This window comes from Watersipora subatra, chromosome 11, assembly GCF_963576615.1.
Source record: "Watersipora subatra chromosome 11, tzWatSuba1.1, whole genome shotgun sequence".
NCBI lineage: Eukaryota > Metazoa > Bryozoa > Gymnolaemata > Cheilostomatida > Watersiporidae > Watersipora > Watersipora subatra.
In genome coordinates this window covers 1,339,541-1,352,319 of record NC_088718.1, presented here as the reverse complement: position 1 = coordinate 1,352,319, position 12,779 = coordinate 1,339,541, and the positions used below count along the sequence as shown (strand labels likewise).

General features: G+C 32.5%; 1 protein-coding gene across 3 annotated transcripts in view; it reads left to right on the top strand.

The window, feature by feature from the left end:
• The window catches only part of LOC137408305 (hepatocyte growth factor receptor-like), a 106,812-nt gene that overhangs the window by 91,616 nt on the left and 2,417 nt on the right, over positions 1 to 12,779 (top strand). For all 3 annotated transcript variants that reach the window (XM_068094783.1, XM_068094785.1, XM_068094784.1), the window contains 10 exons: positions 214 to 286; positions 670 to 804; positions 1,318 to 1,431; positions 1,532 to 1,612; positions 2,192 to 2,379; positions 6,141 to 6,250; positions 7,980 to 8,142; positions 8,733 to 8,869; positions 10,993 to 11,141; positions 11,685 to 11,792. In XM_068094783.1, coding sequence (XP_067950884.1) covers positions 214 to 286; positions 670 to 804; positions 1,318 to 1,431; positions 1,532 to 1,612; positions 2,192 to 2,379; positions 6,141 to 6,250; positions 7,980 to 8,142; positions 8,733 to 8,869; positions 10,993 to 11,141; positions 11,685 to 11,792 — 1,258 coding nt within the window. The remainder of the gene's footprint in view (positions 1 to 213; positions 287 to 669; positions 805 to 1,317; positions 1,432 to 1,531; positions 1,613 to 2,191; positions 2,380 to 6,140; positions 6,251 to 7,979; positions 8,143 to 8,732; positions 8,870 to 10,992; positions 11,142 to 11,684; positions 11,793 to 12,779) is intronic.

Sequence of the window (12,779 nt, the reverse complement as noted above, 5' to 3'; positions counted from 1 at the left end):
ATGTTCATTTATATATGGCAGTATTTGTTCTGTTACATTAAAATGCTTTCTGCATGTATGACTACCATCTTTAAATTATGCAACTCTTGTGTTGGTTTGGAGTAATTCTAAGGTTCAAAACTTTTATTTTTGTCTAAAGATGTAATGATATAAAATGAGGCAATTTAATGCTTTGTAGTACCTACACTGTTACACCATGCTGTCATTATCCAGGTAAATGTGGGGCAGTCTATACAAACTGATATTGGAGTTGTCTCATTCTACAACAAAAAGACTATAGATCCAGGTACAATGCATCAGCTATTAACAATAGAAACTGTAAATGATGTAGTCTCTAATTTTTTTAATTTCACTATTTTTGCTCTTATGAAATACATTAAGTAATACTCAAACTTGAGAAATACATGATCAGATATCGAATTTCAATGTTATTAATCCTGGATATCTGGACACTATTGATAATAGCAAGAGTAAGTAATAATATAATAAGAATTATAATAGTGATTCTGATCTGTATGTCCTTATAGCTGTAAGCAACAGGAGTAATAATAGCAAATAGTAATAACACGTATGTAGACCTGTTTTTTCATGGTGTCTGCTATTCACACCCATAGCAATAATAATAATAATGATATTAATAATAACAACACTGATATTATTCCTTTACAGTTGAAATAGCTGTTCCGGTAGTGGTCGGTCTGGTAGTGATTATGGTTGTGGCCATTATAATCAGCAGACTCTACAAGAAACGCTGCCAGAAAGCTCCACTTGAAGTTTATAACCCTGAGCTTGTGTCCAAAGGAGGTTAGTTGAGTAACAATGTTAGTAGATAATAAGGAATATTAACTGTCTGCTGCTGGAAATTGTGTGAATGGAAAGTTTCCTTCTTACAGCTGTTTTATTGCATTTGTGAATTAACTTTTGGGTGGTGTTAGTCAAAATTTTAAATTAGAAATGTTTCAGCATTGTCATTTGTAACATTTTAAACAATCACTAAAAATATTGTTATTTTTAAAGATGACGTTATTGCTATTTTTAATAAAAATAACACTATTATTAATAAAGTTAACATTGTCATTATTATTACTATTATTAAATAACATTATTATTATATTAGATAACGATGCTATTATTATTAAAGATAACATTATTATTAAAAATAAAATCATTGTTATGATGAAAGATTACATTATTATTCTTAAAAATAACATCGTTTAAACATTCTTAAATAAATCAAAGGTTTATGGTTTTCAAATTTTTACATATAATGTTCAAGTTGTAGAAGATAACTAACTAATAGTGACGGTATATTTGCAGATGAAACTGGTTTGGAACAACTGATTTGCTTGGATATTAGAACAAAGCTAGAAGACATGTATATTGAGCCATCCAGTCTCAACTTTGACCTCAAATCTGACCCGATTGGCAAAGGTCAGGTCTCACTTTATTGCTTAGTATTGAACCAATATCTTGCATGTTTGTATGGTTTTTTCTTATAGATCACACTGTGCAAAGTGTTGACTGTTTGTAGGCCATTTTGGAAGTGTCTATCTTGGTCAGCTGCGGGTCAAAGGTAACATTCTCAAAACTGTGGCTGTAAAGACTCTGAAAGGTAAGATTACATTATTTTTTGCTGAGATAAAGCTTCTTTTTTTGTGAAAAAAAAGCTTTTTTTTCACAAGAAAAAAAAAGTCTTTTTTTCTTTTTTTTCTTGTCTTGTAAAAACTATATAAAGAAATAATAATAATAACGGTAAAAGATAAGGTAAAACAAAATATTAAAAAGTTCAAATACCCAAAATATCTATTAAAATTTAATAGATATTTTGGGTATATGGTCAAAAAATAATAAAATATTTAAAGTCCTAGGCGTAACACGACTATGTGAAAACTAACTGTCAGAAAATCCTGTCTTGCCAGCTCCCTCCATGAACAGCTCCCTTCAATCCAAATATTCAAGTGTGATTGCCATGCGATGAAATACTTTTTCCTAACGCTTTTAGCGTGGCTTCTGATAGACAGACGGATGGACAGCTTTTATTATAATGGAGACTATGAATTCCTATTTGACAAAAACAAAATTCAACAAATTAAATGTTATTGTTACATTACCTACCAAGATGCATTGCAATTTCTTATGTTAAAAAAATTTGAATGCACAATATCTACTGAAGTAAGTGAATTTGTTACAGTGACTGAAGACATAAACCTCTGCCAACTTGAGGATTTCCTCCAAGAAGCATCGTTTGTTAAGTACTATAATCACGTCAACATTCTCGTTACTCTGGGAGTCGTCTGGAAAAAGCGAGATCGCCCATATGTCGTATTACCTTATATGGCATTTGGCGACCTTCACTCTCTAATCAAAAGGCCTGAAATGGTAAGGAGTTGTGCAGTAGTAAAAATCACCAGCATATTTGGTAAAGTTTAACAAACCACTCTGTAAAACGGGTCAAAAGAATTTTTCATTTTGTGTATTAGATGTTAGATCATGTTCAATAATGTAATAATCATTTACAGTTTTAATAAGCTTGTTTAAGATACTTAGTTACACCTGAGTTGTTTATTATCAATATGATAAAAAAACTACATACATACAAATCATTAAATTATAAAATGTAAAGTAAAAACTCAATTAAGTTTTAAAAAAACATTTTTAATTTATGCATTCATAAAGTCATATATTTTTATACTTGTCAATTGACAAATTTCTAAATTAAAAAAATTTCTAATTATAAATTTAAAAACTTTTTTAAATTATTAAAAGGTAATGTATAAATTTATAACTTTTTGATGTAGTAATCATTCAATAAATTTATATTACTTTATACAACATTGAAGCATTGTACAACCCAGGATAGTTCGTCGACCATAGATATACTGTATACTGTATATCTCCGCATATAAGCCTATATTGCACATAATCCAACTCTAGAAAAACAGCTCCGAAATCAGGCACGAAAAAAAACCCAAAAAAACTAGTATAAAAACTCGTATATAAGCCGACCACAGAAAAACAGCCTTGAAAATGAAATTTGTAAGAATTCACATATAAGCTGACCCATATAAATAATAACACACTGTACGTATCTATCAGAGCTATCATAAATTCGGTCCTCGACCAAACCGGAGCATGCAAATTGGAATTAAACGTTCGAAACAGCACCGGAAATAGCTTGGAAACATTCGTTAACAAATGGAGAAGCAAGTTACACTTCATAAATTTTTTACAAAAAGGGATGAACCATGTGGGACGACGTCTCCTCTACCAAAAGACTTGCTAGGAAGACTACTCCTCCAGTCGAGTTACCCTAAATTGTTTTGGAGGATTCTCTTTCAGATATGTGAAGTAAGCGTGCCATTGCTGTTTATATTTTCTTTTTCACACCATTTTTGATGTAACTGATCTGTTGAATTCTTTTCTGTTTCATTATCAATTTCTGCAACTTTTGGTACTGTATCTTAACCTAGAATGTTTTCGATGTTTTAAGAGCAAAGCATAAGAAATATTTATTTTTTGTTTTCTGTTTTCATCATCTTAAATAGAAAATCTTTTATTAAAAATAAACACAATCTATTTCTACCCGTTTTTATTTATAGTATGTAGTATACAGTTTAATGTTTAAAAAATACTCTACCGAAGTTTTTTTTTGGCTTGGAATGAATTAAGATTTACATACATTAATTCTAATGTGAATAATTGTTTCTGATCTCGAACAACTCGGTTTTTGAACAATCTTTTGCAACGGATTACGTTCGTGAACCGAGGTTCCGCTGTAGGTTATAAAAACTTGCATATAGGCAGACAACCCTGCAATCAGATAATTTATAAGAACTCATATACATGTATAAGCCAACACATATGAATAATAACATACTGTATGTATCTATCAGAGTAAACGGTTGCGGAAATGGAGCCGCTTCAGCAAGCTTAGTACAAAACGCTTCTGATTGGTGAGTAATTGTATAATTAGCCTCTCATGTCTCCGCTTAATCGAAAGTTATCTGTTTGCGTTGAGCAAATGGAAAACATTTTGACATCTCACGTTAACTTTAGTTTCGCTTTTTCAAACACATTTTTATAGCTATTGTTTCTTCGAGATGATCAGAAGCATTATAGCTACATAAGTTTCACAAATTGTAGATCAATGAACTTCCTATTATTATCTATTGTGCAATAGTAGTGGTTACAATTTTTAACAGTAATAATAATGCCGTCAATCATAACAATTTTGAACAAAGACACTTGATGAGCAACACCGAGGAACAGATTTATTGTGAAGAAAAATTCAACTTTTCAGATAAGTTTTAGTCTATACTAGCCGAATGACCGCGTTGCACGGGTATTAAAAACAGCTTATTAAAAAACAGTGACAGGTAATGTAGTTGCCTGCCGCTTGCCATTAGCCTGGCACATTGCCAATGACTATTTTGAGGAAGCTAGTATCTTTATTGCTAAACTTAGTAATAAGAGCCATGAGAGCAAGCTTTAGTGACGTTGCACCGTAACGCAGAGTGCTATGCATATTTTAACCTAGATAACGACTCATATCACCCAATGAATCCACTGCATCTCACGTAGCTCAATCGGCTAGTTTATCAACTGGTGAACGGGAGGTTCCAAGATCAAATCTTCTGCGATACGGATTCTTCATTGCTAGATACTAATCAGCTATAGCTGGAAAGACTGAACGACCGACTTTGAGATTTACATGTATATACTTAGTCACTAGCTGCGCTACTCGGTGTTGCCCGGGTAATAAAAAAGTATTTTGACAGCAAATTGATTTTTATTTAACGTATAACAACATTTGCCATTCTAACTTTCAAACTACATATCATGAGAAAAATGTTTTGTGTAGTTGAAATAAATTAAAAGAGAAAATAAAAACTTTGTCAAACAACTGTAACTTTCAAACTTCATATTATGAGGAAATTGTTTCGTGCAGGACAACTAAATTAAAAATAAATAAAACAACTGTAAAGGTTTTCAAACAACTGTAAGTTTAGAATTTCATAACTTGAAAGAAGTGTTTCGTTGGAATAAATTAAAAGGAAAAATATAGATTTAAAGGTGTTTAAATGTAAATGTGAAATCATTAGAGAGTGATGGCTAAATATAGTCTATTTCGCTACGATTACAATCAAAAATTATTTGGTACACAATTATATGATTTCAGTTTGTTTCAGTGTTCAGGCATGTGAAATTATTGTAGGCTATAGACGTACAAAGAGTGGTATAGAAATCCATAGTCATTATCTAATGCGATCATCTCCTGGTAAAAATCACCATCTTTAAAAATACTACCAAAATACTACATTATGTTAAATTTAGTAACTATAGGTACCAACGATGACTTTAGTGGATTTTGTAGTTATGATCTGCGGGCTCAAGATAATATAACATTACAATGTACTACATGGAGAGTTTTACCTTTGAGATAGCGGTGTAACATAAACGCTGAAACTAACTTAAATGAATTTAGTCTACTAATCAAATTCTTGAAGGAAGTTTTCGTATGTATTTTAGTAAACTTTAGTAAAATTATAACAGAAATTTTATCATTGCGAAACGTTTTTATTATAACGATTACCGGTATATTATCGGTAATATAACGATATATCGTAATACGAATAACTCGCCATGGTGAGTTCAGCAATGTATACCTTTTAATAATGTACAGAAATCAAACGTCAGTACACAAATCGCCAAATTTTAAGTTCGAGATAAATTATTGTCGATACCATGGAGCGAAATAAATTAGCCCTAACGAAAAAAAAATAAGAAGCATCATGTTGCATAAACTTAGGTTCCAAAATATTTCTTAACAGAGGCATCAATAACGTGTGGGGACAATGGTAAGCTAATTAGCATGCGCATGAGGTATGGAGTATATGAAAACATCTTTAATCAATATGCTGTTCTAGCTCAGTGGTAGAGCATTTGGGTTTTATACTTGTGGTCACTATCTCCGTGAGTTCAAGTCCGTGAGTTTGCAGAAGTTTTTTTCCAAGGTTTTTATAGCTGGACGCACCTACACACCCACTTAGAAATATATATATATATAAAATAAAGATGAAGATAGTTCTAATATATATCTATGTGTAAGTGCTTGTTACAATATTTGCTTATAATTGCAGCGATTCACCAATGGTGACCTCATGCATTTTGGCATGCAAGTTGCTACAGGAATGGAATATCTTACTGCTCAAAAGTGTATTCACAGAGATCTCGCTGCCAGAAACTGTTTGTAAGTCTGAATTGCTGCTGCTTTGAACAACAACTATAAAACTATTTACTAGTCAGCAATACTCAGTTGGCTTACTCATTCCAGAAATATTACCATACTTTTCGAACTATAAACCGCACCCCTATATAAGCCGCATCTGCTTTATTTTCAAAAAACCGATAATAAAACAATACATAGGCCGCACCTTTTGTATAGGCTGCTGAACTCATGACAGTGCTTTTTAACATGGCAGCAACTTTGCTGGTTAATACGGGGCAGTGCCATTAGGCACTGTTAACCGACGCTCTGTTAACCGTTAGGCACTGTATTAACCGACGCTTTTTAACCCAGTGCCTAACGGAACAGTACGCATATTTACATGTTCATACATGTACATACGCGTACATGTACATACATAGTAGTACATACATTTACATATACATTCATGTACATATATGTAAATAAGTGTACTTGTACAGACGGTTCCCTACTTACGAACATTCGAGTTACGAACAACCCGTACATACGAACAGGTCTGCGCGTATGTCCGCCGCTAATACCGACGGTATTACCGACGTATTAGCGGCGGAAATAGGCACTACTCAGAAGCCCAATCCAGCATCCACCTTTCTCTGCCCAGTTCGTTGCAGCGCATAAGTGCGTGAATGTATCTCCAGTGCGTAAAGAACTTTTTTATTTTTACTGTACGTATTGTAAAGGAATTTGCCGGCCTTTACTTTATTGGTTACCCTACTAATATAGCACTGAAGCAACTTACGAACAAATTCACCTTACGAACAATCGTTCGGAACGTAACTCGTTCGTAGGTTGGGAACCGTCTGTACAGACACGTAAATGTACATACATGTATATACATGTATGTATATACATTTATATACATACATGTATATACTTGTATGTATATACATGTATATATATATATATATATATGTACATACATGTACATAAACTTACGTGTACATAAACGTACATTCTTGTATATGTACATACACATACATGTGCATACATGTACATACACATACATGTGCATACATGTACATACACATACGTGTACACAAACATACATGTACATACACATATTTGTATATACTTGTACATATATACATGTAGATGCATTGATGAGTCTAGCAATAACTGAATCAAGGAATAATGGGTGTGGTCTATCAGAAAGAACCTTTGTCATGTGATATAATATGCAGAATATAAGCTGGGTTGTGTTTGCTTATAGCTACAGCTAAGTCTTTGTATGTGGCAGTAAATACTGACTTTACTGTATCTTTAGAAACAGTCAAAGGAGACTCTTGTTATAGAAAATCAACTGTCGGCCAGATATTTGCTAGGATTGTGCAGCTACAAATCTCCTCAGTCAGCCACTTGTGAAATATGAAACATTGGTTAAAATTTTATACATGGAACTCTCATTATAAGTAACTACTGCATAGCAATATTCTACCCTAGGCTACACCGAGCTTCATTCACATGTACATAATAATTTTTAGACATTAAGTAAGTATAAATATAAAATATTTATAGCAGCTTGTGTTAGAAGTTTAACAAGGTCAAAAGGTAAAACTTAAAGTGTTCAGAGAGCTACTAAAATACTGCTGCCAGTAAATTGGTGGCGGCAGCAAATTCTATCTCCTGTTCAAAACTATTCTGCCTTTCAAGGTTAATAGTGAATTTTGCTCGAAATAACTCTAAGGTTTCAATTAGCTTATTTACCTTTCAGGGTGAATGAAACATTCCTAGTGAAGATCGGAGACTTCGGAATGAGTAAAGACATATATACAGACAATTTCTACAGAGAAAGCAACAAAAGTAAACCAAAGCCAGCCAAATGGATGGCTTTAGAGAGTTGGCGAGATGGTGTATACGACTCTCACACTGAAGTGGTAATCTCCATGTTCATTGTTACCGCTAAAAAATCTCTTCTTCAAAAATCTCACTAGTCACAAAGTAACTATCAGAAGCATGTAAGCTGCCACTCTTAAAAAAATTCGCTTTATTACCACCTCATATTGTTTTTGAGTTAATAAGTTTTTCTTGTTTAAATAAATATCAACATCTTTATATATACATATAGTATATATACATCTAGTATATATACATATAGTATATATACATATAGTATATATACATATAGAAGAAGTTGTTTTCTATAAAAGTTTCTGAGTTTCTATAAGTTGTTTTCTGGAAGAGTTGGTTTTATTAAATATATCTCACATCTACTTGCTATACTGGAGTTCTTTGAATGTGCAACTGTAAATGTTTTAGTAAACCTGAGCTGATTCATAGACTGTATTCTTAGACAAAGTTTACAACAATATTGTTAGTTTAATTTATTTTTAATTTAAATAATTTATTCTATTTAATTAATTTATATTTGTTTGTATAATAATGTTTCACAAACAGTTTATTTCAAAATTATCATTGATGACCTGTTAGCCATTATGCTGTTCATGCATGTAGATATTTTATTTAGTGGTCATATGGCGTGCTGTTGTGGGAGTTGTTCACCCGTGGTGGAGAACCTTATCCTGAGCTGAACAATCGGGAGGTATTTGACTATCTTGAAGATGGTGGTCGTCTCCCCCGTCCCACATACACACACCCACAAGTGTAAGTACATGCGTGTTTAGCAGAGTTGTTTATAGTCTGACTGCAATTTTAAAATTAAATTTTAAATAATGGGATTGGCAAAACTAAATCATCATCATCAGACCCAAAATCTATAATGCATGGTGAAAAAGAACTGACTACAGAGATTGATATAGTCAACACCTTTAACAACTATTTTACTTCTATTGGTCCGTCCCTGGCACAAAATTTTGAAAAGTTTAATCATAATCCAGTAGAGCTAACACAAAGGATATCAACTAAAAGTTTAACTTTCAAATTATCGCAAGTCGGCGTAAATGATGTAACCAAGCTTCTAAAAAAGGTTAATCCAGTCAAAGCAACCGCATTTGATAACATTCCATCAAAATTAGTTAATGATGCGGCAGAAGCTATTGCTCCCGTAATAACTGACATTTTAAACTCCAGCTTAACAATTTCTCAAGTACCAAGTAAAATGAAAATAGCCAAAGTAAAACCCTTGTTTAAAAAAGGCTCAAATAAAATTTGCTCTGATTACAGACCCATTAGTTTGCTACCAGTGCTAAGTAACATAATTGAAAAAGCTGTAAATAACCAGATTATGGAATACCTTGAGTGTAATTTACTGCTTAACGATGGGCAATATAGTTTTAGGAAAAAGCGCTGCACCAATGATGCACTAATTAAATTGACTAATAATGTTTTAAAATCCTTAAACAATGGTAAATGTGTTCTTGGCATCTTTCTAGATTTTAATAAAGCTTTTGACACAATAGATTATAACATATTGTACTCAAAACTCCACAGTCTTAATTTTAACATCACCGCAATTAACTGGATCAAAAGCTATCTAACCGAACGTAAACAACACACTATTATTGGTAACACTTTATCTTCTATACTAGATTTAACTTCTGGTGTAGGCCTACCTCAAGGTTTCATCCTTGGTCCAACTCTTTTTTAATTTACATAAATTATTTAACGCATGTCACCAACTTTTTTACACTTTTGCTCTATGCAGATGACACTAATCTCTATTTCGAATCCTCTAACATCAACGAGCACATAGATTGCTTAAATAACGAATTTCCCGCTATTCAAAGTTGGTGCACTTCTAACAAACTCACCTTAAATGTTGATAAGACTACTTTCATGTTACTAAAAAAAACCCAAAATAAATTTCATCTGGCGAACACTCATCCCTTTTTATTTTCAACAAACCAATTTGTCAGACAGATTACACTAAATTCTTAGGTATTTTCATTGATTCTAATCTTACTTGGAAAAAACACATCAAATGTTTACTAAAAAACTGAGACCCTTAAAAGGCTTACTCCACCGCACATCTGAATATTTACCCTGCAAACCTCTGCTTTTATTATAAAATTCCATGGTTAATTCTAAACTTTCATATTGCATTGAGGCATGGGGCAATGCACCTTCCACCCATCTTACAAGTTTAATAACATTTCAAAAACTCATGATAAGGACCATTCACAAAAAAACCGCCTCACCCACACCAAACCTCTTTTCAAATCATCATCCATACTACCTATACTTTTAGCCCCTCAAGAATTTTATTGTAATTACATCCCTCGCACAATATTTCAAACCCAATTCTCAAATTCCTGTCTAAATCTCCCACAATCTTCTTCCCGTGCAGGCCATCGCAGAGAGGATTTCCAACAGGTCATTTTTTGGAACCAACTTCCTAAGTCTATCAAAGGCATAGAGAAGGTAGCCAGTTTCAAGAAAGAACTTAGGTTGCATATTTTAACTGGTGAATAAAACCGATGACGACAAGCCCAACGACTAGCTATGCTATTGCGTATTATGGGCTTCATCACTCTTCCAGCTTTTTTCTTTTGCTTAACTAATTTTGTTGATGAAAATAAATCACAAATCACAATTTTTTCCTCTCCAAATTAGATGATTTTCACAAAGGTTCGAGTTGTCAGAAAAGTGTGTATGATTTACTCCCCGCAGTGTAAAATAACTAGAGGACTCTGTATAATCACACTGTTGAAGGAGAAAGAGTCAGGTACATAGCAAAGCATACAGATTCGAGTTTTGGAATGGCTAATGTTTTTCTGTGGCTGCCCTCTGTCAGCCAGCCAAACTCTATGTTTCTGGTCATTTTATAGATTTCAAGAAGTCTCCAGATGTTGGGATGCAAAGCCTTTAGCTCGGCCAACGTTCACTCATTTCAAAGAATTTTTCCAAAATTTGTTCAACGGTGGCTGTGATAACCTGCCTCCAATGGTCAGAGACCAGACTGAACAGGGCGAATATGGTAAGAAATTTATTGTTTCCATTCTCCCTTCATACTCCATAATAACATAACTCCAAACATTAGACACTTGACTCTCGCTAATAACTCTTTCAAAATTATCATAAACCTTAAAACACCAAATGATATAAAATAATAAATATTATAACAATTTTATTCTAAGCCTTTTTAAAAGGCTTCTTTTTAAAGCTAATTTAAAATTGTTAAATTGAAATAATAATTGTTAATAAAATAAAATTATTGTTAGATTAGAATTTTTTATTAGCAAGAAACATGCTTGCTTGTGTTTTGCTTCATTCATATACTCTATTTATTACTAACTATTATATTAACTCTATAATTGCAACTCGGCAGCTATTATATTGTATTATATTAACTCTATAACATCTATGTATTACTCTAGTAATTTTTATATTTGTTTTATATTTGTAAACTTGCAATATACTTGTAGAGAGTTATCTTCACTTTGACATAACAACAGCAACACTAAAGAAAACCTTGAAAGAATAACAAGATTATACAAGTTTATTATTATTTTGTTTATAGACTTCCGATACTCTTACGCAAAGGACCTGACCTGCCCCATACCAGAAGATTATGTTGAAAATGAGCTTTACGAGGATGAAAGGCTATGTATAGAGTACAGAGAATATGGTAAGTGGAAAGGTGGATGTTTTACTCGTTTTAATTATAGTACTAGATGAATGTCCAGCGTTGCCCAGGTATTAAAAACAGTTTATAAACAGTGGCAGGTAATGTAGTTGACAATGACTAACTTGAGTAAGCTAGTATCCGTATTGCTAAATTTGCTAATAAGAGCCATGGAAGCAAATTTTAGTGATGTTGCGTGTAACACAGCATCGTTATGCATATGTTAATCCAGATAATGACTATCTGCCTAATGAACAATGCAACCCCTTTAGCTTAATGGGTTACTGTAGCTTGTCATCTTGTGAGCGGGAGGTTCCAAAATCAAATTCTCTGTGAGAAGAATTTTTCATTGCTCGATTAACTTGACATGAAGTTTAAAAAAAACACTGAAATTTATATATATAGTATAGAATTAAGCGATGATTGGGCTTTTTAATATTTAAAGCATTTTGTTTCACAGCAACAATCCATGAATGAGTTTATTAAAGACAATTGTCCTTAACGCATGTGAAGACGATTTGTGTTTCTAATCAAATAGATCATATTGCATTTATATAGAAAACAAACATTCTTAGAGTTACAATTGAGCTTGGTATTGATTGTTTGAAGTGGGCATTTTTTACACATTAAATAAGCCGTATTGAGTCTGTTCTTATAACCTTCTTCATGCAAGAATTTGTTATGGAATATGGTTCTTATTATAGTAAAGATTATTCTTCAGTATTAGGAAGTGATGGAGTGACATAGATGGTAGTGTGTTTGTCTCTCATACAGACTGTCATGAGCTCAACTCCTATACATAGCAATGTTTTATAAATATGAAAATAAATAACCATAATAAATAAATAAAAATAAATAACTTTTATAGCCGCATACGTTATTTCTTCAGTATAGAAATAGGTTGAGAGTGAAATGTAATAGAAATAATCAAGCAAGCTATAATGGATTTAGTATTTCCTTTTGTTCTTCAGTATGTTAAACTAGAAATTC